The sequence below is a fragment of the Lichenostomus cassidix genome, chromosome Z (assembly GCF_008360975.1).
Source record: "Lichenostomus cassidix isolate B80296 chromosome Z, HeHo_3.0, whole genome shotgun sequence".
Taxonomy (NCBI): domain Eukaryota; kingdom Metazoa; phylum Chordata; class Aves; order Passeriformes; family Meliphagidae; genus Lichenostomus; species Lichenostomus cassidix.
The window spans coordinates 47,370,575-47,395,025 of record NC_139511.1 but is presented as its reverse complement, the minus strand read 5'-3'; the positions used below and the strand labels follow the sequence as shown (position 1 = coordinate 47,395,025).

At 39.6% G+C, this 24,451-nt stretch overlaps 1 protein-coding gene across 2 annotated transcripts; it reads right to left on the bottom strand.

Moving 5' to 3' along the window:
• Window positions 1-2,881: 2,881 nt before the first annotated feature.
• Window positions 2,882-23,553, bottom strand: ERMP1 (endoplasmic reticulum metallopeptidase 1). 2 transcript variants are annotated; one of them, XM_085042001.1, is made up of 15 exons: window positions 23,212-23,551; window positions 22,307-22,608; window positions 18,428-18,555; window positions 18,001-18,106; window positions 16,980-17,126; window positions 15,108-15,200; window positions 14,237-14,449; window positions 12,955-13,175; window positions 10,002-10,176; window positions 9,272-9,462; window positions 8,462-8,614; window positions 7,742-7,944; window positions 6,920-7,035; window positions 6,238-6,401; window positions 2,882-5,100 (listed from the first exon to the last, which is right to left on the bottom strand). In XM_085042001.1, the coding sequence occupies exons 1-15, from the start codon at window positions 23,487-23,489 to the stop codon at window positions 4,936-4,938; spliced, it is 2,655 nt and encodes an 884-aa protein (XP_084898127.1). In that variant the 5' UTR covers window positions 23,490-23,551; the 3' UTR covers window positions 2,882-4,935. The 2 variants fall into 2 exon arrangements, with proteins under 2 accessions (XP_084898127.1, XP_084898128.1); XM_085042002.1 differs by lacking the exon at window positions 15,108-15,200 and having other exon boundaries at window positions 23,212-23,553.
• Window positions 23,554-24,451: the final 898 nt, after the last annotated feature.

Sequence of the window (24,451 nt, the reverse complement as noted above, 5' to 3'; positions counted from 1 at the left end):
CTAATCTTATTTTCTCCTCCTGGTATGCTGAGGGCAGGGTGTCAGAGAGCAGTTTGGTGGGTAACCCAGCAGCCAGCCAGAGTTAGCCCATCACAAAACCTTTACTTACCAAATAAATCTGCACTATTAAACTAAAGATAGGAAAAATGGGCCACTTAACCAGTTGAGGATCAACATATTTTTATGGAATTTCAACATGTTGACACTTCTCACTTTGTGTATCTCTCACACAAAACTGGCTGATGTTAGATTTCTCCCTTCACAACAATATGCATATCAAGTTTTCTTGATCTGTTTCTCATCCTGTGCAAAACTGCCTCAGAAAATCAGCAGTAGTGTATATTCCTTGCTACCAATTTAACAGCTCCTTTCACTTGAAAAACTGCTTTAATGAAGTTGCATTTCTGAAGATAATTTTTCACAATCACTTTTGTCAACCCAGTTAAGCTAGTTTTTCCTCAGTGTGTTTTAGTCCAAAGATACCAGTTCAGATGGTTTCAGAGTGGAAGTGTCTGTAAGCTGCAAGGTAGAGACTCACTGTTAAGTAAGCAGGAATACCTGAATTCATAATCTAGCCAGAACCTGTACAAAGGAGGTCCTTTTCATTGTAAACTGATGGGAGAAGTTGTCTGTGGCTATAATGATATTATAAAAGATGATGGGTAACTTGCTGAGGGTAAGCTGGCTGCAACAGAAGGAAGGAGAGCCCCCAAGTAAGGGGGAAAATAAAAGCTACAGACGCCACTTACTGTCTCAGCTTAGTTTCCTATCCTAGACCTGAAGACTGTCTAGCAGGCAGTGACAGCAATGTAAGTGGAGGATGAGTGGCGTAAGTCATCCCTGCGTTTAAGCACAGAAAAGAGATACAAACTTGAGTGTTTTATTTATCATGTGGCCTCAGAAACTTCTTGGGCTTACTTACTGAGAGAGCACTGAGGGAAGACTATGAATCCACAGCTGGAGCCTGAAGCTTAGCTACACAGCAGACACAAGGCATCTAACTACTCTCTCCTAACTTTTTTCAAATTACTCTTTCCTATCCAAAGGATTCCAACGCCCCAAAAACCTCCCAACAAACACAATATAACAACAATAACAAATAAACCCCAAATGATATGAAAAAACAAACCAAAAAACCAAAATCACCAAACAAAACAAACCACTACCTACTTCTCTGATAAAAACATCCCCAAATAAACTGCAGGGACAGCTGTTGAAGATGGTTACTTAAATTCACCTGTATACTTACTGGCTTTGAAGCTTGTATTTGTTCCAGTCTCAGAACAGATTGAAAGAACTGTTCCTTTGTAGATGAATTACTGCTAGTTTTTTAGAGTGACTCAGCTTTCTGAAATGGAATTTTCAAAAAAAATGTTTACTTAGGGCCAGTGATGCTTGACATCCTGCTTGAAATACAGACAGTAGTGTCTAGATCTCCCTAAAATGGCTTGTACTTTCTGTGCTTAGCGAGTTCTCAAGGTGCACCCAACAGCTTTGACAGAAACACAAAGTGTTGCAGGCTCTTTTGCCATGAATAGGGGAGCCTGGCTAATTTTTAGCATCAATTTATCCTCCAAGACTGGAAGGGATTTTCATGACGGTTGTGAATGCATGTTCTGTCTTCAAAATGGAAGCCACAGTTACATGAATTGACACTAAGGACAGAACATAGGTTTACTGATCTTGCATGTCTTATTACCATTCTCCACCAAGACCACATACCAAGTTCTAAGATGGGTCATCCTGCAGGCCTCTTCCAGATAATTCTCAAAAGTCAGATTAAGTTTAGCTCTCAAGGGAGGAAAGTATAGAACAGCTTTGCCATGCAGACAAACTGTTCTTCACCTATGTCCCATATGCTACAACTAGCTCTGTACAGACTTGTTAGATCTTGTCTATTTGATTAGTGTTTTTCCAGGAAGACTGCAATCCACCCTAGATTGACAGACATTACAGACAGGTCTTACTAACACAGAACAGCCCCCCTCAGCTCAACAGCCTGTCATATGATGACATGTGACTTTCCTTTCCTTATGAAAGCTGAAATTTTCCTGTTCATTGCACCTATGCCAACACTTTCTTTCTTAAAATGCATATGTTACTTGATAGGCAGTCTTGAAGGTATGGTAACACACTTTAGTGATGCACTAGGTTGTATAACCACAACATGTAGAGGCCTCCTTTGCTTAAACTGGGAAAATGCTTAGTGCTCAGAGAGCTTCAGGAATACGTATTTTGACAGAGAACACAGTAGATTCTCAAAGCCATCAAGAGCAGGGAAGAACAGAAAAGAAAAGTAATTTAGAAAATGCTGTGGATGAAAGTTGTTTCAGATGAGCATAGTGTAATTCTAATCAACTGTTTACTACTTCCACTAAGAATAATTTTTCTACTCTATGCCCTTCTATCCTTAAAGTTACCTGCTGCTTGCATTTTATACACTTTACAGAGTAAGACACACAATGCTTTTTAATGAGAAACAATAACACAGTAGAAGACTGATCTGCTTGTACTTGAATGGGGAAGCAGATGGACACAAACAGCAGTTTTTCCATCCTGTGTTTTTGTCTGTGATCAACAAGAAGTCTGGTCTTCACCATCGATTTTGCAAAGAATACTTAGTTTGGTTACCAGTGACTCCTCGGTATCACATCTTATTTCAAAAGCCACCTTCCTCTCCAGGAAACCAGCCAGGACTCCCATTTTAACTTTCTCAATTGAGGTGATTTTTATGTTCTTTGGCCAAGCTTCCACACATCTCTAACACCACACATGTCTAACCCAGCACCTCTTGGCAGTATTTCTACCCTAAGCTCAAATAAAACATACAGCAATGAATAAGAACAACTCAAATATGCCTTTAATCATGCTAAAAATCAAGTTTCACCAATCAAGTTTTGCTTTTATTTACAAAGACAAACTTGCAACAAACAAGACATAGCTCATAATTTAATTATTTAATACGGATTAAATCCTGAGATAGCAGAAGTTATTGCTTCACTGAAGTTTCAGAAATTGCCAACAGGCATTTTTATATTTTTGGCTCCCAGTATGAATTCTTCACACAGCACTTTCAAAGCTTTAAATCAGAGGCAAAATACAAAAATCAAAACTGAGGAAGATGGTAAATATCAGTGCAGCTTTAGTTAACTAGCTGTGCATCAGCTAGAGTACAGTACAAGACATTTGTTGAGATTCAAGACACAGGAGTTTTAGTATATAACTAATAATCAAATCACTAATAGCACTTTTAAGTAACATAGGGATTGTCATTTCAAATCAGATACAATCAATTGAGTGATTATTAATGCACATTAATGTATAAACCCACTGGTTTTAAGATACTGATGGCCAGTTCATTATGATTACAGTAATTAAACCCCTGACCCTAGTCCATGTGAGAGTTGACAATCTTTGTGAATGTCCCTTGCAACCAATGACACTGGTTCTTTCCACTATCACACACAATTACAGAACAATCTGAAGGAAAAATACCTGACTGGAGAGTTGTTATCAATCACAGCTCACACAAATTAATTGTCACAATTTTCTTTCATGTGCTCTGCAAACTTACCAGTACTAGCACGTTTCTACTCGAAATGATGATACCTGCACAAAATCTGCTTTGCATGACATTAGGCAATACTCTTGAGGTGAAAAAAACCACTAAAATTTGTAGCATGCTACTGATATAGCCAAATGTTTTATATGTAATTTGGAAAGAAACATGAAGTTTCTCCAGATATATTGAGTTCTGTGTACTTCAGAAATTACTCCTCAATATCAACCACTGCACTAAAAAACCTCAGAAACCTGTTAAGTATAAAAAAAAGAGGTCAGTAGCTTCTGATTTTAAAGCTTGTCAGTTAAAATTGGAAGATACTCTAAAACACACAGTCATTTACAAAATCCATCCTGTGAAAATAAGAGCAATCCAGAGATATTAGACATCTTTTTAAGATTACTCTTTTAGGTATTTTTCCTTATGGAAAGCAAACCTTATTTTAAGAAATAGTTAAATGTATTAGCAAGTGCAATACTGTCACACTACCAAAAGTCTCTCCAGAGGAGATACCAAAATTAGCCAATTCTAATAAATTGGAAGGTACCTTAAAATTTAGCGTAGATTAATTTTAAGACATCCATGTAAAGAAGTGGGGAGTTAGCACTCTTACATATGAGAGAGCAAGTCACATGCTCATGTGCTGATACTGAAAGATCCCAACAGGAACAAAAACACAAGATGGTAATTAGGTCGAACTTAGCCACTCATGCTGTAACACCAAAGAGACAGGAAAAGGGGTAGAACTACGTTTTTTAACAGAAACATACAATTTTTATAAACAATTACCACATTCCATCATAACATGGATTTCTCTGCATTGTGCATTTGCCAAGGACTCAATGCAACCTACACGAGCGCCACAGCTTTCAGTGACTTCATCCAGTTACAAAAGTAATGCTTAGGACTTTGCCACCTCTGCCCTGCTCCCACAGGAACAAACATCTTTTAGCTGAAGACCTGCCTTGAATAGGACGGATCAGATTGGTGGGTAATACTCCACATATCTGTGAAGTACGGCTGTATTTTACATAGTATCAAAATAATTCCATGAATCCCTTCTATTACAATTGCCACCTTTTATTATACAACTATTACCTCGTCAAGTGCAGTTTTCATTTTAAGAAACCAACTAGCCAAACTGCCACTTCAGTGGAAGAGCCAAGGTGAACTGCATTCACTTTGACAGAAAAGTATCATCATATCCCCAAGATAGCAGTAGTCTTTAAATAGTCAAACTGCCAAAGAAACACCATTCGCTGAAGTATTTTTAATTCTTGCTGAAGTCTCTGGCATCTTGTTAGAAAGTGCTTGCCACAAGAGCATTCCCCATCAGAGACAACCCTATTAGCCCTGCAGCATTATTGTAAAAATTAAAAGATAAAAAGATCGTAAGTACAGGACCAGCCAGAAGAAAACGTCCAATTTGGAAGCCTCTCCAGTAAGGCATAGAGTTGAGGTGACTTTTGATCTTCCCCAAAAAAGTAATGTGCTGCTATGGCGAGGGAGACTATTCCATCAGAATGCTTTTCTGGGGCCTGAAAGTGAGAAAAGAAAAACACCAGTCTTTATAATTGTTCATGACTTTTCAACATGAGATAAATTCAGATGCACTTTTCTACAGACAGTATCTATGCAACAAACTTAATCCTGCAGCTCTTTGTCCTGTAAGTTAAAATACTTCCTATCTTCAACATATTAGTCTGATTACATAACGAGTTCAATTTGACATGAACTGGCAACTGGATATTTAGATCACAGCGCCTCTGATCTGTTACAGACCTGCTCCAACTTCAGTGTTTGTATCTGTCCATTTTGCCAACGAATCAAGATACAGACTCCAATACAGTATTTATACTGATCCTTCTACTGCAGATCCTGAGGATATACAGCCCTTTCTGCCTAGCTTTGCCTCTATCAGTCTTGCAAGACTTGTCACACTTGAGACTCCAGTCTGCTTTATTGAGTACCCTTTGAGGGTTATTTGTGTTTAGACTGCCTGGTGCAGGAAGGAATAAGAGACTTTCTGAACTTTCAAAGATACTCGTAATATTTACTCAAAGAATAAGACACTGTTAAACCTATAGTAAAAATACACAGATCTGAAAAAATTTATTCATTGGCAAGTTAGAAGGGTGGGGAGGCAGATCATAAATCCCACTGAAACAGCAAGGCTGGAAGCCTTGCTTCCAACAGAAAATAATGTAAAAGAAAATTAAGAAAACAAAGCTCTTCAGCTTCTGGACAGGTAAATTTTCCACCAAGGACTCCAATTTCCCAAAACCAAGCAAACAAGGGAAGAGAAGGACAAAGAGAACTACTCATAATAATAAAAATCAACTCTAAAATAAGAGTAACAAAGCTAAAACTTCAAGAACTGTGAGGTTAAGATTGGAGAAATCCAAACTTATGACCTAAGACCATGGAGACTTGAAAAATATTTTCAAAATATTGAAAAATATTTTTCCTTTGTCAAGCTGGTGAACTACTCATGGAAAATACATGGGAGCTGATTTATAAAGCTGACATATTAAGAGACGGATACTAGACTTAAGATCTATCAAATAACACAAAGCTTTAGGAAGTTATTATGACATTTTTCACACAGGAATGAAGCCATGGTGGGAAGAGGGCAGACCAAGGCATCCCCAGGTTTCCAGCTGTGCCACACTCACCGTCAGTTCTACCCAGAAGTGCCAGGGTGCTGCGTGCAGCCCGCGGGAGTAGAACACGAAGTAGTCTCCCCCCAGGCTGGTGACTGGCACTCCGTCCCCGAGAGACCAGCGGGACAGAGCCGCGCCCGCGCGCGGCCGCACGTACAGCGACATGTGGCTTGGGCCTGCGGGGACAGACACGTGTCACATGCACCAACAGCCAGAGGCAGAAGAACCCGGTTTTCCCACAGAGTGCCATGTCATCCATGTATTGCTATTCATGGCTCCCAAAGCATGACAGAAATGCCTTCTCTACCGAAGATGCTTCAATTTTTTCTAAGCATCAGGAAAAGTGAGATGATGATGTAATAGACGAATACAGGACTTTTTATAATATAAATATAATATAGTCTTACATATACTAACACATGAAATGACATAAGGTGCACTTTTAGAACGGACCTACTGTAAAACAATCAAGACTTACTCAAGACAGATGAGGTTATCAGCCCCAGAAATAAGAACTGCAACACACCACTCACAGCTTCTAGCATGCTACTGAAACAGAATTAATTCATGCTAATCCCACAAAGCTCACTATCTTGGGAACAGCACTAGAACCTGCAGTACTGGAGTCAAAGCCTGATTTATTATGGGCATAAAAATAAACACAAATCATAAACCGGAAACTTCAGTCACTCACCAGATACTTCAAAGCTTAACCTCACAGAGTTCCGGGGCATCAGCTCCTTGGACAGAAGTTTAAACTGAATGGGACTTCTCGGCAAAATTTCTGGAGCAGGAAGATACCAGTTTTTCCTGTGGAGAAAAAAAAATTTCAAGTTACTCTCAATGCAACGCCCTGAGGTACTAAACATAGAAGACAGGAAGTTTCTCTACAGTACAGCTGACTGTGCTGCTACTACATGAAATATTCAAAAGGTGTTGATTCCAGCAGAAGGCAGGTAAAATCAGCTTGTGGGCTAATATTCAAAGAGTGTATTAACAGAAAAAGTCACCAGTGTATTCAATCCTTACTTTCATCTGCCCTAATTTACAAAACAAATTACTAAGAATATTTGCACCTTCAAATGGCTACACTTTTGCTCACAAGATTCTTGAGGTGTGAGAAACAGTCAGAGCAGTTTATTTTCTTCTGTGGAGACCTGCTGCTCTAGACATCCTCTGCTGTCAGCTGAGGTGAAGATGGGAAGAAGGGAAGAGAATACATCCTCCTACTCTGAACTGCCCTTTAGGAGGCCGCCCCTTCACCTTTTTCTCCCTGGTGCTTACATCAATTTACCAAGTATCAACTACAGCTCCTGCAGCAGACCCATTTATCTCTTTCAGAGACTCTGGCAGAAGACACTGCACCTAGGCAGAAGTTCATCTTTTGAAGAGGAAGGATTGTTTACTTTTAGACTAATATTAGCCTTAGTTTTTCTTCCTGTACGTAAGTGAAACTGCATAAATGACCTCTGTACTTTGCAATAAAGTGCTCAAGTGAAGCAGAGTTCACACCAACCGGAACATGAAATGCACTGGCAGAATCCAAGGAAGGCCACAGAAGGGAGCCTGCTCCTCACATGGAGTTCTAATGGTGTCATTGATTTCAGGTACGTGGGGAGTTATGTGAGATATTCCATTGTAATCAAACCCATTAATCCATATACCAGAGTCACTTTTAACCACATTTCCATCTAGATCATGAAATCTTCTGCTCGTGTGCTAGAAGAAAAGAAACCAACAAACACAGAAAGATGATGGAGCCTCTGGAGTTTGCAAGAGTCAGAGGTGATTCTGAAATATCCCCTGTATGAATCCTTAAGGTCTACTGCATTTTCAGTACACACTGAACACATATATGAGTATTTATGAATATAAATGCAAAAATTACTTAGATAAAAAACATATCATAAAAATAAATTCAGAAGATTACTCTGTCTGTTTCAGCCCACCTCAAACCACATTTGCTCTTTAAATTATCATTGCTTACACAATTTGCCCACTTAAAACCCCCTAAAACACCCTGCTCTTCTGACACAGATGAGCTGAACACTGAAATTGAACAAGGGAAACATTAGCAATTCTTTCAAATCCAGGAACAATCACTAGAGCTTTTAAATCAAAAAAGAAAGGGAATATTACTCTTCATTGAATGGTGGAGGTGGGAGAATAAAGCCTTGAAAAAACCAAACACTCTTACAACCAAAAGAGGCAATACAACATGTGAATCATTTCTTACCTGAAGAAAGACTCGCTTAGGTTTTGGATTAGCTGCATCAGAACTGTAAGGAAAGAAGATTCCACTACAAACGAGAATCAGAGTGACTACAAACACAGCAGTTAAAGTTACTAGCGTCGTTTTTGTACTTTTGACAAGGTAAATGAAGTTAATCTAGAGAACAAAAAAACAGTCCAGTTATAAAACTGCAACACTTAAGATTTAAGACACTACTTGTATAACTCTAAAATTCGATTATGGTATCAAAACTACATTAAAAACACATAATTGCCCATATCACCTCATACAAGACACTTCTTTTTAATCTCCGTATTTAAAACTGAGATTTTTTAAACTGATTTATTTTGCAAAAAAGGAATTAAGTGAGTACTCCCTCGAGCTTTCAAAACTTTCCTGTTTTTAAAACATCTGCCAACAAAGAAGAAATAGAACCTTTCCAGATTCTATGGCAGCAAAAAAAACTACAAAAGTGAGTGTTCTTTTCGAAGTTTGTACATGTATTGTTCAGTCAAATATTACACTGAAAATAAAGCCTGGCTCAAAACTTAGCACTACATTTCATATTTCACATCAGTCTTTACTACATCATCATAGAGCAATCATGAAGCAATAAGCCCTGCTTCAATGACCTTTCTTTGACTAACACAAAATATGGAATCTTTGGCACATTTCCTAGAACTTTCCTGTAACATTTATGATACTGTCAAATTATCACTAACTTCTAGTATTAATTAAAAAAACCTTCTTATTCTGAACTCTGGAGAAAGTTTAAGTTAAATGTTTTAAACAACATTTACAAATTCTACTTACAAAATAAGAAGACAGGATCATAGTGAAGATCACAATAAATCCTGCCAACACCATATCTGGTGGAATTTCTGAACCACTCCGTCCCATGACAGGTGTAAACATTTCAAATACAGTCCAACTAAGATACAGCATATATAGATAGGGAACAAACATCCCCAGCATGTACATCACAATAAACTTTATTGTGGCACCTATAAGGAACAGAAAAAAAAAGACAAAATAAGTAAAAGCTTAAAAGGACATAAACACACAGCTTTACTGATAAATCCACAATACTCCTGCAAGGCCCAATACACAATACTGGTCCTCATCCCTTACATGGATATGGAAAGGAGATCTCATTTTGTACAGCCAACACCAGTGTAACTTTCAAAACCACCACAAAACTATTCTTGTGTTACAAAAACATTTAAATAGGTTTTCTGTCCAAAACATTCTTTATATATGACAGTATTTTTTATGAGCCTTTACTATTCATCAAAATATCTGATCACTTATTATAATACTCACATATTGTTCCTTTAGCCCAAGACACAGGATGCTTTCCAGTGTCTTTTTTTAAAGCTTCTCACATTTTCAAACTGTCTTTAGTTCAAGAACACTTTTCTCATTACAAAAATGTGACTTAGTTAATTTAACTACTCAAAGTCAACCTCTGTGATTTCTTTTGCTTAAATAAGAGCATGGTTAAAAGTTCTGAAGTACAACTTCTATGCCTCAAAACTCGTACCTTTTTGGCTGAATTCCTTGTGGATCATCAGTTTAGTGAGCAAAGGAAATGCAACCCACAACGTACAAATGAATGCTGAACAAAGGCCCATCTTAGTTATCAGAGCCAATGCTATAGACCAAATCATCAATGAGGCATCAAAGAAAACATCTCCCAGGTACTGCTCATTCATATTCTGTAACAAAAAAAAAGAAAATACTCATAATTATTGTGCACATTCCATAGACACCATCTCATGAGAATACATAGAAAAACCCATATGCCTTGTATACAATTGTTTTCCTTGGGCAAAACAATTTTGACAAACATCATCTCACCATTCTCTTACTATATGGAACTATTCATGACAATATAATTTTTTATCAGTTTTTTTAATCTGCTGACATAACTTGGAAAGGAGATTACATGGGCTGAGGCAGACAGAGGAAGGGAATGTACAAGTGACAACACAAAAGAATACACAAGGCTAGTGTTTCAGGCAAAGAGGGCCTTTTTAAAAAAAAATGTAATAGCATAGCGTATTAAAAAAATTACATAATGTTTATATGTGAAAAAGTTATCTGTACCTCTTGAGAATGTAAACTTGTTTTTGAACAGCAGCTATTAACAGATTCCTTACACAAGGACTGTTATTAGTGCACAAATATTATACTGGTAACTTTTCAGGTCATGCCACAAGCTGTCACTTCAGAGGTTTACTAAAATATATAATTTGTTTTGAAAAAAAGACATAGGTGAGATAACACCAGGTATGTTTCAGAGGAAAAAGAAATTGAAAAAAAAAAAGGAATTTAACCATCAAAAACGTGATTTGCTTTGGTTTTGTTTTTATTTTTGTTAAGTTAGATGGGTAATGCTGCAGTGTTTGCAGTGCAAGACTCCTAATTGCAAATCCTGCTAGCAGCAAGAAGGACTGCTTGCATGAACATTGCATGAATGGTTATCAGAAAGAGCCTACTTCAGTTTCTGGGTGAGAAGAAAAAAAAAGGAGAATGAAGAAACAAGTTGCAAAACCTATTTCAAAACATGAAGCTTATCAACTCACAAGCTGTTGAGCCATGAGCAGGCACTGGCTCTGATAGCCAAGGAAAAGATGAGCTTACAGAAATTTTATGCAACTTTTAAGTAAAATGCAAATTACAGAAGCAACATTAACTATATAGTGCAGTGCAAGCTACAGCATGCAATACTTCTGTTTTTGAGATGGTTGATGTGATGATCAAGCAATCAGTAGGCAGGAAGTAGATCCAGAGCCTGGAATGTCTTAACAGCTAGTGAAAGTACCAGACAGCTCATCAAAAAGACTGGAAAACAGTAAGATTGTGTCCATTTCATAAATGGCTCACCTTCTCCACAGAGGGACAACATGTATTTGGTAACATATATGTACCAGTTAACACTCCCCCAAAATATTTTAAAAAAATCCACTTCCAGAGAAAGACTTGATGGATCCACTCAGAACTTTTTACACAATCAAATGTGACCAAGTTCTTAAAACTTTTTCCAAAATTTGGATGAAACTGGATTTGGCTGACAACTAAGGCCTCCTAAATTCCCTTGTCCAAAACCCATACAAATGCCATGAAGACAAGCAACAGCAAGCTGAATGACTAAATATTACTGCAGCTAAAACCTCAACCTAGCAGGCCTGAGTAGTCAGTTTCTGCTCTGGAAGAGTGTCACCTATCAGATACCTCAAGACTATTTGTATTTAACACAAAACCATATGGGATTACTATAATTATGAAATTATTATACAAGTTAAATTGACTTCCTTAGTCCATAAAAAAGAATTCTAAGCAAAACAGGTAGACAGACCATAATCATGACAAATGACAGCAATGGAAAAGCAACACACACCAGTTACTGAGCCTACCAGGGGCCTAAATTACTTTTACCTATTGCAAGGAAGAACACAGACAACCAAGAGCTTTGCTCCGCCTCCAGCTGTGGTCAAAACAATAAATCAGAATAGTCACCAAATTGTTTAGGTTGGAAAACACCTTTAAGATCATTTTGAGTCCAACCTAAGCCTGGCACTGCCAAGGCCACTGGTAAACCAGTTACCTAAGTGCCACATCTAGACATATTTAAAATACCTCCAGGGATGGTGGCCCAACCCCTTCCCTGAGCAGTCTGTTTTGGAGATTGATAATCCTTTCCATAAAGAAATTTCCCCTAATATAGAACCTGAACCTCCCCTGGCATAACTGGAGGCCATTTCCTCTAATGCTGTCACCTGTAGCCTGGCAGAAGAGACTGACCCCCACCTGCCCACAGCCTCCTTTCAGAAGTTGTAGAGAGCGATAAGGACCCCTTGAGCCTTCTTCTCTCCAGGCTAAACAACCCCAGCTCCCTCAGCTGCTCCTCACAGGACCTGTGCTCCACATGTTTCACCAGCTCTATTGCCCTTCTCTGGACATGCTTCAGCTTCTCAGTGTCCTTCTTGCAGTGAGTGCCCCAGAACTGAACACAGCACTCAAGGTGTGGCCTCACCATTGCTGAGTCCAGGGGGACAATCCCTGCCCTGGTCCTGCTGGCCACACTGTTGCTGATCCAGGCCAGGATGCCATTGGCCTTCTTGGCCACCTGGGCACACCCTGGCTCATGTTCAGCTGCTGTCACCAGCACCCCCAGGTCCTTTTCATGTGGGCAGCTTTCCAGCCACTCTGCCCCAGCCTGTGGCACTGCCTGGGGTTGTTGTGACCCAAGTCACAAAGGCTCCTGCCTTTTTTACTGAAGCAGCTCCTAAAGGTCATTGCTGCTTTAAATCACGTAGCTTCTACATCTCTGATTTAGCAGAACAATCCCTACATTTAGATGATGCAATTTTTCACAGCGACATTTTAAATACTGGAAACTTTTTGCATTTTTTTAATCAGCTCAAAAGGTAAGTCTTCTACAGATTAAACACCTCATTGCCCTTCAACAATAACAACAAAGTCTTGCCTACCTTGTAGAAGAACTTCTTGGCTAGCATGTGCACAAGAATAAGCTTGGCTGCAGCTGCAGTGCCATAGAGAGACACAGAGACATAGAAATGGGTGTACCAAGAAAGAGCCCGTCCAATGACGGAGACAAACGCTGCCACCATAAGGACTGCCACCAGTGTGCACACCCAGCTCGTCAGGGTTAAGCCAAATGCAGTAAATAACTTCTTCAGGTTATGAAGAGCTATGAAGAAGGAAAAAGAAGTTTCATTCAATGCTTTCGTATTCTACTGAAGACTACCATCAAAATTTTAATTACCCCATAGTTTAACTGCTTTAATGACCAAAATAAAGGCATTCTCTCCGAAGAAATCTTAACATAACTTAGCCTATTTCTTTGCATGTCTGTTTGCAGACTTCCCTGCTGCAAGATTTGCTCCCAGAATACTGCGGTATTTTGCAGATTACCGCTTTCTTGCTGTAGAAAGCAAAAATTTTACTAGGGAACAGTTCCATTTTTAAGTATACAAAAAAACCCCACAAAAAACAACAACAAAGCCCCAAAATAAAAACAAAAGCCCCATAAAACCAAACGAACAACCAACCAAAAAACTCCTCCAAGCCCTTTCCTCCCACCCCCCACCCCCCCAAAAACCCCAACAACAACAAAAAATTTGAGTTGTTTTTCCTGTAACATTTTCTTACTCCAAAAATGTTTTTCGGATTTTGAGGAGGAGAGGGGTGCCTTGTCTTAAGATTTTTTTTTTACAGGCATACTCCTACACACACTGAAAAGGTCTAACTAGAAGATTTAAGCTGGTTTTCACCTTTATTAAGTTTTGCTGTAATTTTCCCCATTTGTTGTTTTCTTACTTGGTCCTGTCTATAGACAGGCGTTAAAGAAACATGATTCTGATACCACCTCTGAATTAACAAAATATATATAAAAATTATATAGATACTAGGCAATTTTTTTCAGTTTCCAGATCTGTAAAGATTTAATTTTAATCTTCATGAAAAGGTAAGGGACAAAAATAATGATTCATAAATGCTAGACATCTAGGCCTATTATATTCTTCCACCATCAGAAATATTCACACATGAGAGATTTAAACACAAAGCAACTCCTGTGGCATGCTGCACACCTAAAATTTATTTCTTACGTGTAACTAGAAAGATGCTATAATGGCCTGATTAATTTTTTAACCTACACCTTTTTCATTTGGTAATTGCTATTTGTTTAAGAGTAAGGTAATTAAGAAAAACAAAAAAAACCCCAAACAACCAAAAACAACCTAGACTTACCTCTGGGTTTTGGCTGTAATACTTTTTTGCTTAAATAAAAAAAAGCAATTGCTGCTGTAATATAGTTCATAATTGTGCCAACACGAGCAGGATAAGCCAGGACAAATAAACCCAGTATATCAAAGAACACAACATTTCCATGTCGATACTCAAAGGATTTAGCCAACTTTTCTGATGTTGCTAGGTATTTTAGGACAGCTAGAATATTGTCACCTATTAAAACAGCAGATACACAATATAATTATATCAAGGTTGATAAATTACAACACAGTATTTTTTTAATATAACCATTCTGAAAAATTGTATAAAAATATCTTCAACAAAGACACGAATACACAAATTTATTATTTCAAACTGGTATGTGGCAGTACACGCAGAATAGTATTTTCATGACTTAATCTAGCCAGCTGTCAAAATAAGTATACTTGGGCAGCTTCACACACTTAGACACCATGGCAATGAAGGGAATAGTCAGGCTTTCAGCCCATAAGCTCTTCTTCACCAACTTACCCAAAAGCTTCTGATGAGACACATTAACCAATAAGGGAACTTGGTGAGATAAAAGGAACACAGAATGATGAACAATCACGTATCAGTAGATAGACAATAACTTTGATTTGAAAGCAAGTGTGGAATCTAATTAATGTCACTGGATGCTGATAAAGTTTATCTTCCCAAACTGACCAAACTCATTTCCTCTGTATTTAAAAGATTCATATTCAGTTAATTCTTTGTTCTTTAGAACACAACCAACATGTACTAAATGTGTAATTAGGATTATTAATTTCTCACTCTAGCAGTCTTACAGCAAAATAATAAAGCAGCTACAGTACTACTCTTTGGTAAATTACTGAACTCTTAAAATACCAACCTGCTCTCTGAATGGAATCTGTCAAAATTCTGTCTGATGTGTCGTATTTTGTATGATAAATGTAGCCATTTTCAATGAAAGCCAAATCTATTCCTACAAAAAGAGAAGCAGCATTTTTTTAAATCTGTGCAATCCTAAAACCCCAAAACAAGTATGTGAAAGCCTCCCATATACTTCAAGAAAATGTTGCCCTACTTGTAACCGAGTCATTACCCCTAGAGATGAACAAAAGTCTTCTTTGCAGAAGGAAGCCTAACTGGGCTTCCAAATGTCTTTAAAAAGAGAGCAGCTTTAAAACATTTTAGAATATCTGTCCTTTCAAGTGTACCAATTGCCATGAAATCTGTATGCAACTGGAGAAACACAATAAAACACCAGATCATTTCAACTTCAGAAAAGATGTACAAGGTGCTTGCCAAATATTTACTTGCAAAACTTCAATAAATGTTCATGATGAAAAGTAATAAAAAGCAGCACTGTGAAACTACAGAAACACATTCTCAAAATAGCAGGTGTGCTCTTTGTACTTCTAATATGTAAAGAGTTTTTCAGAGAGCTGGTCTGAAAACCCTTCATTTCAAAGTCCAAATAATTTGCTCAAACAAACAAAAGCATTTACCAAAACCCAAGGGTTATTCTGCTTCATTAGTTATACATTCAGTGTATCCCAATCACCTGTGCAGCTGCACATGCAAAAAGCTGCTAGCTGCAATCTGAAATCTCAGAGTTTTTGGCAAATTAGGCCTCAATTCTGAGGAAAAAACCAGTAGACTAGTCTTTTAGCTTGATTATTTAACTGGGTTTTTTGGCTGTTGTTGTTGGGGGGTTTTTTATTTGATTTGTTGTGTTGTTGTTTGGGGTTTTTTCCTTGTTGTTGTCTGTTTGGGTTTTTTTGGGTTTTTTTGTTTGTTTGTTTTTTCAAGAAAACCCCAGAGGTCAGTCAGAAATCATTTACCTTCCAGGCATGATTCTGAACAAAGAACACACTATACAAAATCAGCTTCTTTTTTTCCAGGCTAGAAGCGTACTTTAGAACAGTACAGAATACGCCAGGACAACTCTTTTGTACTAACAATCAATTCAGAAATATTACTTTTCTTGGAAGTGATTCCAATGACAACCTGTCCTGGACAACAAGGACTTTACAGAAGTTTACAGTCTTTTGAATCCTGTTCACTATGAGGGAACATTTCACATTTCTTTTCCACTGCTCTTTCTCTGCAGAAAGGATACCAAACTGTAAACATATTAGCAAAAGTAAAAAACTTCTGTCCTGTGCTTGCTTATGGAAAAAACCAACCAAACAAACCCCACCAAAACTTCCCAAAAACCAACCAACCAAATCCCCCAAACAAAACATCACCACAAATAAGAAAAAAGAAAACCAATGAAAACAACAACGACAATGAAAACTACAATGACAACAACAACAGCAACAACAACCACCAAACAAAACCCAAAGGTAACGAAAATACATTAATGACTATGTCGCTACCTCTAAAAAAGATGATTTAGGTTTACCCATTAGATACAGACATTTCATTCCTGCAAGCAGGTTATTGGTGTCATGTACCAAAAGGTTTCAAAAGAGAATATTTAATAGAGTGCTGTTAATTCCTGGAGTATTTTCCTGATTTTCAAGAAACCTTTCTACCATGTAGTTTGTTTCTAGAAAACACCAGTCATCAAAAAACATCCCCAGCAAACTATATGAAAAATTTAATCTAAAAGCTCTTTCCTTAGGAAAGGAGCAAGAAAATTCCGTCCCAGTGTGAAAGACAAACCATATTTGAGGACCTTCACATAGTCAACCACAGAACAGCATCCCTGTAATAAATGCAATATGCACTGACATATCTTTTGATAACATACCTGGAACATTGCCAAAATCCCTGTAGATACGGAAGTCTGTATCTGCTGGGATAATGCCACTCTGAAATATTTCCTGTGCCACCACAGAGGCAAAGGGATGTTTGGCTGCAACTACATATGCTTGTACCAACCAAGGGTTCTCAGGTCCTAACAAAAGATAAGCAGAAAGTTCAGACACTGTTTTTTGAACTTTGGTTAAGATATGTATCTTCATGGTAACAAATAATGCAAAATAACTCACTGGAGATTTAACACTGTTGCCCCACTTATATAGTAAGTACAACTGTGTTGGCTGAATGACTCACACTTGAGAGAAAGAATTAGCTACACTTGGGGGGAGAAAAAACAAACCACTGTTGCCTCCAGCGTTCAGTGGCAGAGAGATAAGCCATGTCCCAAAAAGACCCTGCATTAATGAAGAAATCACAACCATTAGCTAGGCTTCCAATCCATCATGCCTGTATGACACATCAATACTGTTGTTTAGAAAAAAGTCTGCTCCCCTAAAGCATTCAGTGCAAGTAAACAGCTAAGCAGCTTCAGCAGTACAACCAATTCTGCTGTCCAGCCAGGATGGCGCACAGGTCTAACCACAGCCTACAAAACACAGAAGTTTTGCTTTTTCCTGAGCGTGACACAGAGTCCTAATGCCAACAACTCCCTGCAAAGATTTTGAAAGAACTGCTATGAAAAATAAACATAGCATATGAAAGTATCAGTATTAAGATATATGTGCTATCCAAATGTTTTTCTCCTTTTTACCTTCATGTAAAAGGGAAACACAAATTCTATTATTCTGCTCTACACAGGTTTCTCACCTATTAGGCAACTTCTACGGCAGTGTTTTAGCCTGTAGGTACCTAAAGACTGAGAACAACTCAACTGCTGCACAGGGTTGGGAAAAAGGCACAGAGGTTCTCCTGTCTTTTGCTTATGAGTCACTTTCAATATTCCTTCAAGTCTGCATCATTTATTATCAAATTATCCTTGTGTAGAAACTGGACACAATGCAAGCTCATACCTGTTTGAAAAACAAGTTCTTTTCCTCCTACACCTGCTGCCTCCAGGTTAATAAAGGCTCTAATTGACTTGGCCCACTCATGTTGTGTAATGAAGCCATGACTTGCCTTGATAGGAAAACAAAAAAATATAGGTCAATTATAAGCCTAAATGTTATTTTCCATCATTCAGGACTGCATGTAACTTAAGACTGTGCAAGGCAGACAACACAAACAAATGCAGAAAATGCAAGTCTTCTACTGAAACTAATATAGACAATACTCGTAATTCAAGTGCATTTTTCTCTTTGAAATCATACACATTTTCCTCAGAAAGGACTGGTACTTAATGAATATTTCAAGAGATTAAACACAAGCCATATCTTCCCTTTGTTAAGAGTTTTAATACACTGCTTTGATGCGTAATATACAATTTTGGTATAGTCTCACCTGCAAAATATTTTCTTCTGCACCATTAAATAAGAATATGACAGCATGCTGAAGGGACTCTGATGATTTTGAAAGTGTGTTAAGTATTTCAAGCATCACTGCACAGCTAACAGCATCATCACTGGCACCTTAAAATAATCAGCAAAATAGTAAGGTTTACAAATGCACAGATTTGCAACAAAGGCAAGAGAAGAAAAATGGTTCATGCTATTTCAGTCAGTTAATCTAACTTCATTATAATAGTGTCAAGCTTAAGTATATTTTCTGGTACTGCTTGTACTTTCTGTCTGTACTAGCTGAAAGCAACAGATGAAAGAAAAAATATGTTCAGAAGTTGAGCAAGTGAATTATAAGATATCAGATCCAATACTATTGTTCACGAAAAGCAGACTAACCAGGTTACTAGGCACGCAAAGTGATCATTATCTACTTTCCTAAATACAACATGAACAAATGAGGATGTACTTTTCATTGACACCACACTCAAATTTAAAAAAGTAAACATTCCCACACAAGTCACCCTAAAGCATTCTACACTGTTACAATGCATTCAATTAAGAGGACAAAACCACAGAGTAGCATAAAGCTAGGATTGCAAAGTAAAGCTAAGGAAATACCAGAATTCACACTCTTAAAAACCTCCTTAAGGTATACATTATAATAAAATATTTTTACGACCAGGTGCTTTCTACCACCCTTCTTTCTTTGCAGAAACCCCTTTCACTCCAAGCTCAGTAGTCTGTCCTTTGAGCTCCTCATCCAATACTACAATCTCACATCTTCTCCCATGCCTCACCGGTTTTTATCTTGACTAAGCATCCACCCAAGATCTCCCATTTTCCCATTTCCCTCACTTTGATGCAAGCTGTAGCACTTCCCTATCCCACTCCAGTAAGTAAAATCTTGGAGAAGATGGAAATTAAACCTCATTCCTTTGGGCCTGGGTTTCATACATGATGTTGACATGCTCTGAGATGCCGACAACAGTATGGTCACGCCTCAGCATGCTATTAATTTATTGTGGGGAATAAATAAATTTGAAATCTTTCCAATACATCATTTCCTACTCTATTTCTCAGAAATTACTGCCTAGTTCTGAACAAAGCTTTCCATAGACCGCCACCCAAATACCTGATTTAAAGCCCTGATAGTCACAGATTTTTGTTAATTTCACAGAATATCACAGATTATTCTGAGTTGGAAGGGAATTTCATTGTTACCCAAGCTTTCAAGTAGTCTGCTCTTAGCCACACTGAGTTCTTTTACGTAACATGCTGTATTGAAAACTCAGAAGAGGAGTATAGTTTCCAGTAAGGTTAATCATTTACCTGCCTTGCTGTGAAGCTAAGAAAAATAAAAGTTATTGGCTTCAAGAGACAGACACATTTACATCTGATAAAAGCAGTCACGTAGCCATAGACTACTACACAAACTTGCAGAGAAAGTATCCCCAAATATTTCATACATAAAAAAACTGACAAGAGGTCATAACAGATTTTACAGCAGGTATCAGTAACCTAAGAAAACCACACTAGGTCTGTGATGATAATTTCAAGGATGTTTTTGCCATTGAGTTTATCAGAAAATGATCAAATAGGCCATGTAAACTGAAGAGTAGTAGAATCAGAACAAGAGACATATTCTAGGACTTTATATTTTTCCTTCACAAGGAACACAAGCTTTCTATCACTACTGCTTTACTGAATTTTGGTTCACTCCTTTTATATATATACACATCACAAGCAGATTATATTTTATTATCTGATTTTCAAATATATTACTCACTGAGTAATATATTACAATGATCAGCATGATCATTGAGTCATGCTGATTCTGGTTAAAAGCTCACCTTTTTGTTAATGAAAAAAGGACTGTAAGCAAATAGTTTAGAGAAATACAAGAGAAGAGAAAGGTTCTTGTTTAGGTAATGTGCAAGTGGCACATTAAGAAAACAAAAGACAGAGCAGCTCCTCACTCCTGTGAAGGGCTAGGCTGCTTTGTCATTAAAGGCAAGCACACAGGCTGATTTCTAGCTCCTCTGCAGATGTCTGTAAAATCCTATACAAACCACTTATTTTTTTGGCATTTCTGTGCAAGGTTGATGAAATATTTTAGTGTCTGAGTAACCGTAAAGAAAAAAATTGATGTAAACATAATCCTGTCTTGAAACCCACAGAAATCGACTCACAATTTACACAGTGCATCAATCTGAAGACTAATTTTAATAATCATAGTACTATGTTTGTGACATATTTTAAGTCTAGGTAGACATACACAGACTATACATATAGTAATTAGCATCTCTGCAGTTCCTAAATCAGAGAGCATGTACAATAATCATGCATTTATTAATTTGGAAACTCACGTTGCCTAAATGTGACTGAGGATAAAGAGAACTTCTGTATACTATTTGCTGACAGAAAAAAGGCAGAAAGAGTACAGCAAAAGCTTTGTTTCTCTAGCTAATACTGCTCCCTTAATAATGAAGACTATTCGCATGTGCTAGGTAACAGAAGGTTCACCACCAAAAAAAAATACATTTTATGTAAATGAAGAAACTCCAATAAAAGCTGCACTGTTGGTGAGTGACATCTGTGGGTGTTTTTCAACTGTAACAACAGGCACACACCCATGGCTGAGTTGGTGCCTAAAATGCTGGTAAAAACGAGACGCAGACTCCGCAGTATAGGGAAAAGGGTATTACCTTGGTTTAATAGGATCCCAGCTGCACCTTCGTCAAAGGTGGAACCACGACGAAAAAAAAGCCCCCGGGTACAACGCATATACAATTTTATGGACCTCACCAATTTGCTAATTGGTATGCTTACCTACCTAAAATCCCCCAATAAGAAACCTAACAAATGAAGTCATTGCCCCCTTATTCTAGCTATCTCCCCCCCAAAAAGGCTACGGCTTAGTTTACAAAAACATGTTCCAGGGATGAGGCTCTGTTCAAGGTTGGTGCCTCATGTCCTTGAGATTGTGGGGATGTTTCGTCTTCTCCAAAGAATTCTGTACTAGGCTAGAGTACAAGGGATATAAACACGTGGGGCTAAGATAAAGGGAGTGAAAAGTATAGGAATGGGAAAGGATATAAAGTATATAAAAACGGTGTAAAAGTATAATGAAAAAGGACAAAAAACCCATCAAGCATCAGAGTGTTACAACCAATTTTGTGTTTTAATCCATACCTTCCTGGCACTGTTAAACCCACAAATTTACAAAGCTGTTTATGCTGTTGCTGCAATAACAATTTAACAGGATTAGATTTATAAAAATGTAGAGGAGCAAGACTAAGAGAGCATGCAACAGTGAAGGTGAAACCAGCAGCAAAAGATGTACACACTGCCAAGGCAACAGTGCCCCAGCCTTTGATCACTAGGGGTCTTGGGGCAGAAGCTTTGAATGTGGAAAGAAAAAAACCTGGCATATTTTAAGCATATCAGACTGAAAATCTGAGATACCAGGACAAGGAGGGGAAAACACATACTGGTTAGTGGGGGTGGGCATAGTCTCTGGCACAAAGCATCCTGTGAAAGGAAAGCCTGGATTAAACCAGTACTGAAGTATGAAAAGACCTGGACAATGCATGGAAGCAGCACGTGAACTATACACGTAAGCAGTGAATTATAAGAAAGGCAGAACCAAAAATTTCTAGAAATCTGAACAAGCATCTGTAACTTGCTACCAGAAAGTGAGAGTGAAATCCTGAGTTTAACAGGCTCAGCCTGTCACTCTGAACAGTGAATTTCACTGAGACCAAGCACACTAGTTGACACATGCAGTATTCTAATGTGGCTACTTGGTATGAGGTATCTGTGAGCCGAGCTCTGTGGCGCACATAACACACAGAAATACAGAAGGAACACACGGACCTACCCGGGGTATTTGGTACGGAATCAAAGTGACAATTGGACAACACTGCATGCTCGGCTCCATCGCGCGGCTCCAGCTTCACTACCACATTGGTTATATTTGCATAGTAACTAGTAAAGCCTCCTAAAAAGTCAATGCTAAAGGACCCTGTGGGCCTCTGTATGTCTACAAATATCTTGTGAGCATCTGTGCTTTCTTTTTCTATTCCCCTGATTTGTTCTAAGAGGTAGTTAACTGCAAGAACTTCATTTGCTGGACTTCCAACTGTTCTGGGCCCAATTGCTGTAATGTTGTCAAGATATCCCCTGAAAGACATAAATTAAAAATACAGCATCAACACATTCAACATTTAGTATGTAACTCATCTACAATTATAACATTTTTGTACATTATTCTATTTCAAAACTCAAGGTAAGCAGAAGAGGCTAAAGCCAGTTAGATAGTAACTTGTAACAGGCATGTAGGCCTGATCTTTTCTCAGGACTCCTTATCTTATCTACCACGAAATTAAGCCAACGTACTGGTTTTCTCGTCTGAACATATCAATTCAAAAAGAAACAGAAGGGTGAATGGAGAAGCTAAAGATTTTATCTTTAGCGAGGTTCTGTACATGCACGCATGCCCTTTCCTTAATGTTTGAACAAGCACACTTTTACCCAGGCATATACCTGACGTTACCACTCCAAAACTGAAATTACGGTGATAGTTTTAGTCTCCCCGACTTCTTTCGGTGACACAACAACTAAAAATTTGCGAAGAAGCTTTCAGACACCGAGCACTATAGAAGACTACCAGCACTAAACGACGGCGGACGCGCTGTTCCCCAAGCTCCGAGCTCCCGCAAGGGCAGAGCACGACACGACCCCTGTGCCAAGGACGGCCCCCCACCCCGCCGCCCCCCGCCGTACCTGGCGCGGACGGCGCTGAAGTCGCGGGGCCCGGCGGCGGGCGGCTGGCTCAGGAGCTGCCGGTGAGACACCTGCGCCAGCGCCCGCAGCCCCAGCAGGTACAGCAGCACCAGCGGCGCGCCCCGCGCCTCGGGCAGCGGCGGCACCGGCCGCCGCCCGCCCCGCTTCTTCCCGCCCGCGCCGCGGTCGCCTTCCTCCCGCGGCGGCGGCTGGCGGCGGTCTCGCTGTGCGGCGGTGGCGCGGAGCCGCCACACAGCCGTGTCGGCACCGCGCTCCATGGCCGCGCCGTCCGTCCGTCCCTCCGCCGCGCCGCGCAGACGCCGTACGGGCACGGGCGCGAGTCAGAGCGCGGCCCGGCTCCTCCCGGCGCCCGTGAGGCGGAGCCGCGGCAGTGCCCGCCCTCATCCCGGCCGCGGGCTCGGCGCTGGGGGTGTCTCCGTGCTGGGGCCGCGGCAGTGCCCTCATCCCGGCCCAGGGCTTGGCGCGGCTGCGGCTGTCTCGCGTAGCCGCAGGGTGGGTCAGGTTGGATGGGACGAGAACGAGTCACCTGGTCCAACCTCTCTGCTCAAGCAGGGTCATCCCGGAGCACATGGCACAGGATTGCTCCATGCTGTTCTCGAATATCCCCAGCGAGAGAGACTCCGCAGCCGGTCTGGGCAACCTGTTCCGGTGCCCGGTCACCCCCACAGGAAAGAAGTTCTTCGCTGTGTGCCGGTGGAACTTTTGTGCACCAGTTTGTTCCCGTTGCCTTCTGTCCTGGTATTGCTCAGCACCACTGAGAGTAGCCTGGTCCATCCTCTTGGCACCCTCCCTTCAGACACTCAGAGACATTGATGGGGTCATTGATTGACATTGCAGTCATATCTTCTGGAGGCTGAACAGGCCCAGCTCTCAGCCTTTCCTCATGAGAGACATGCTCAGTTATTTAGTAATTTTTGTTGGTCTCTGCTGGACCTGCTCCTCCAGGAGCTCCATGTCTCTCTTGTCCCGAGCAGCCCAGAGCTGGGCACAGCCAGTGTAGCCTGGGCCTGTGGCTGGCCACCCACCGAGGCTGGGAGGCGCTCAGCCGTGGTTGCCCACTGAGAGCGGTGGCCTGGCAGTGATGAAGCCCTGAGCCCTCTGTCCAGCCACAGCTCCAGGGTGAGCACCTACCTGACCCTGTGTCTGACTGAGGAGTGCCCTGTGCACTGTGCGCTGTATCACCTCACTTGCAAAATGTGTGCAAGGCTTTTCCTGGTTT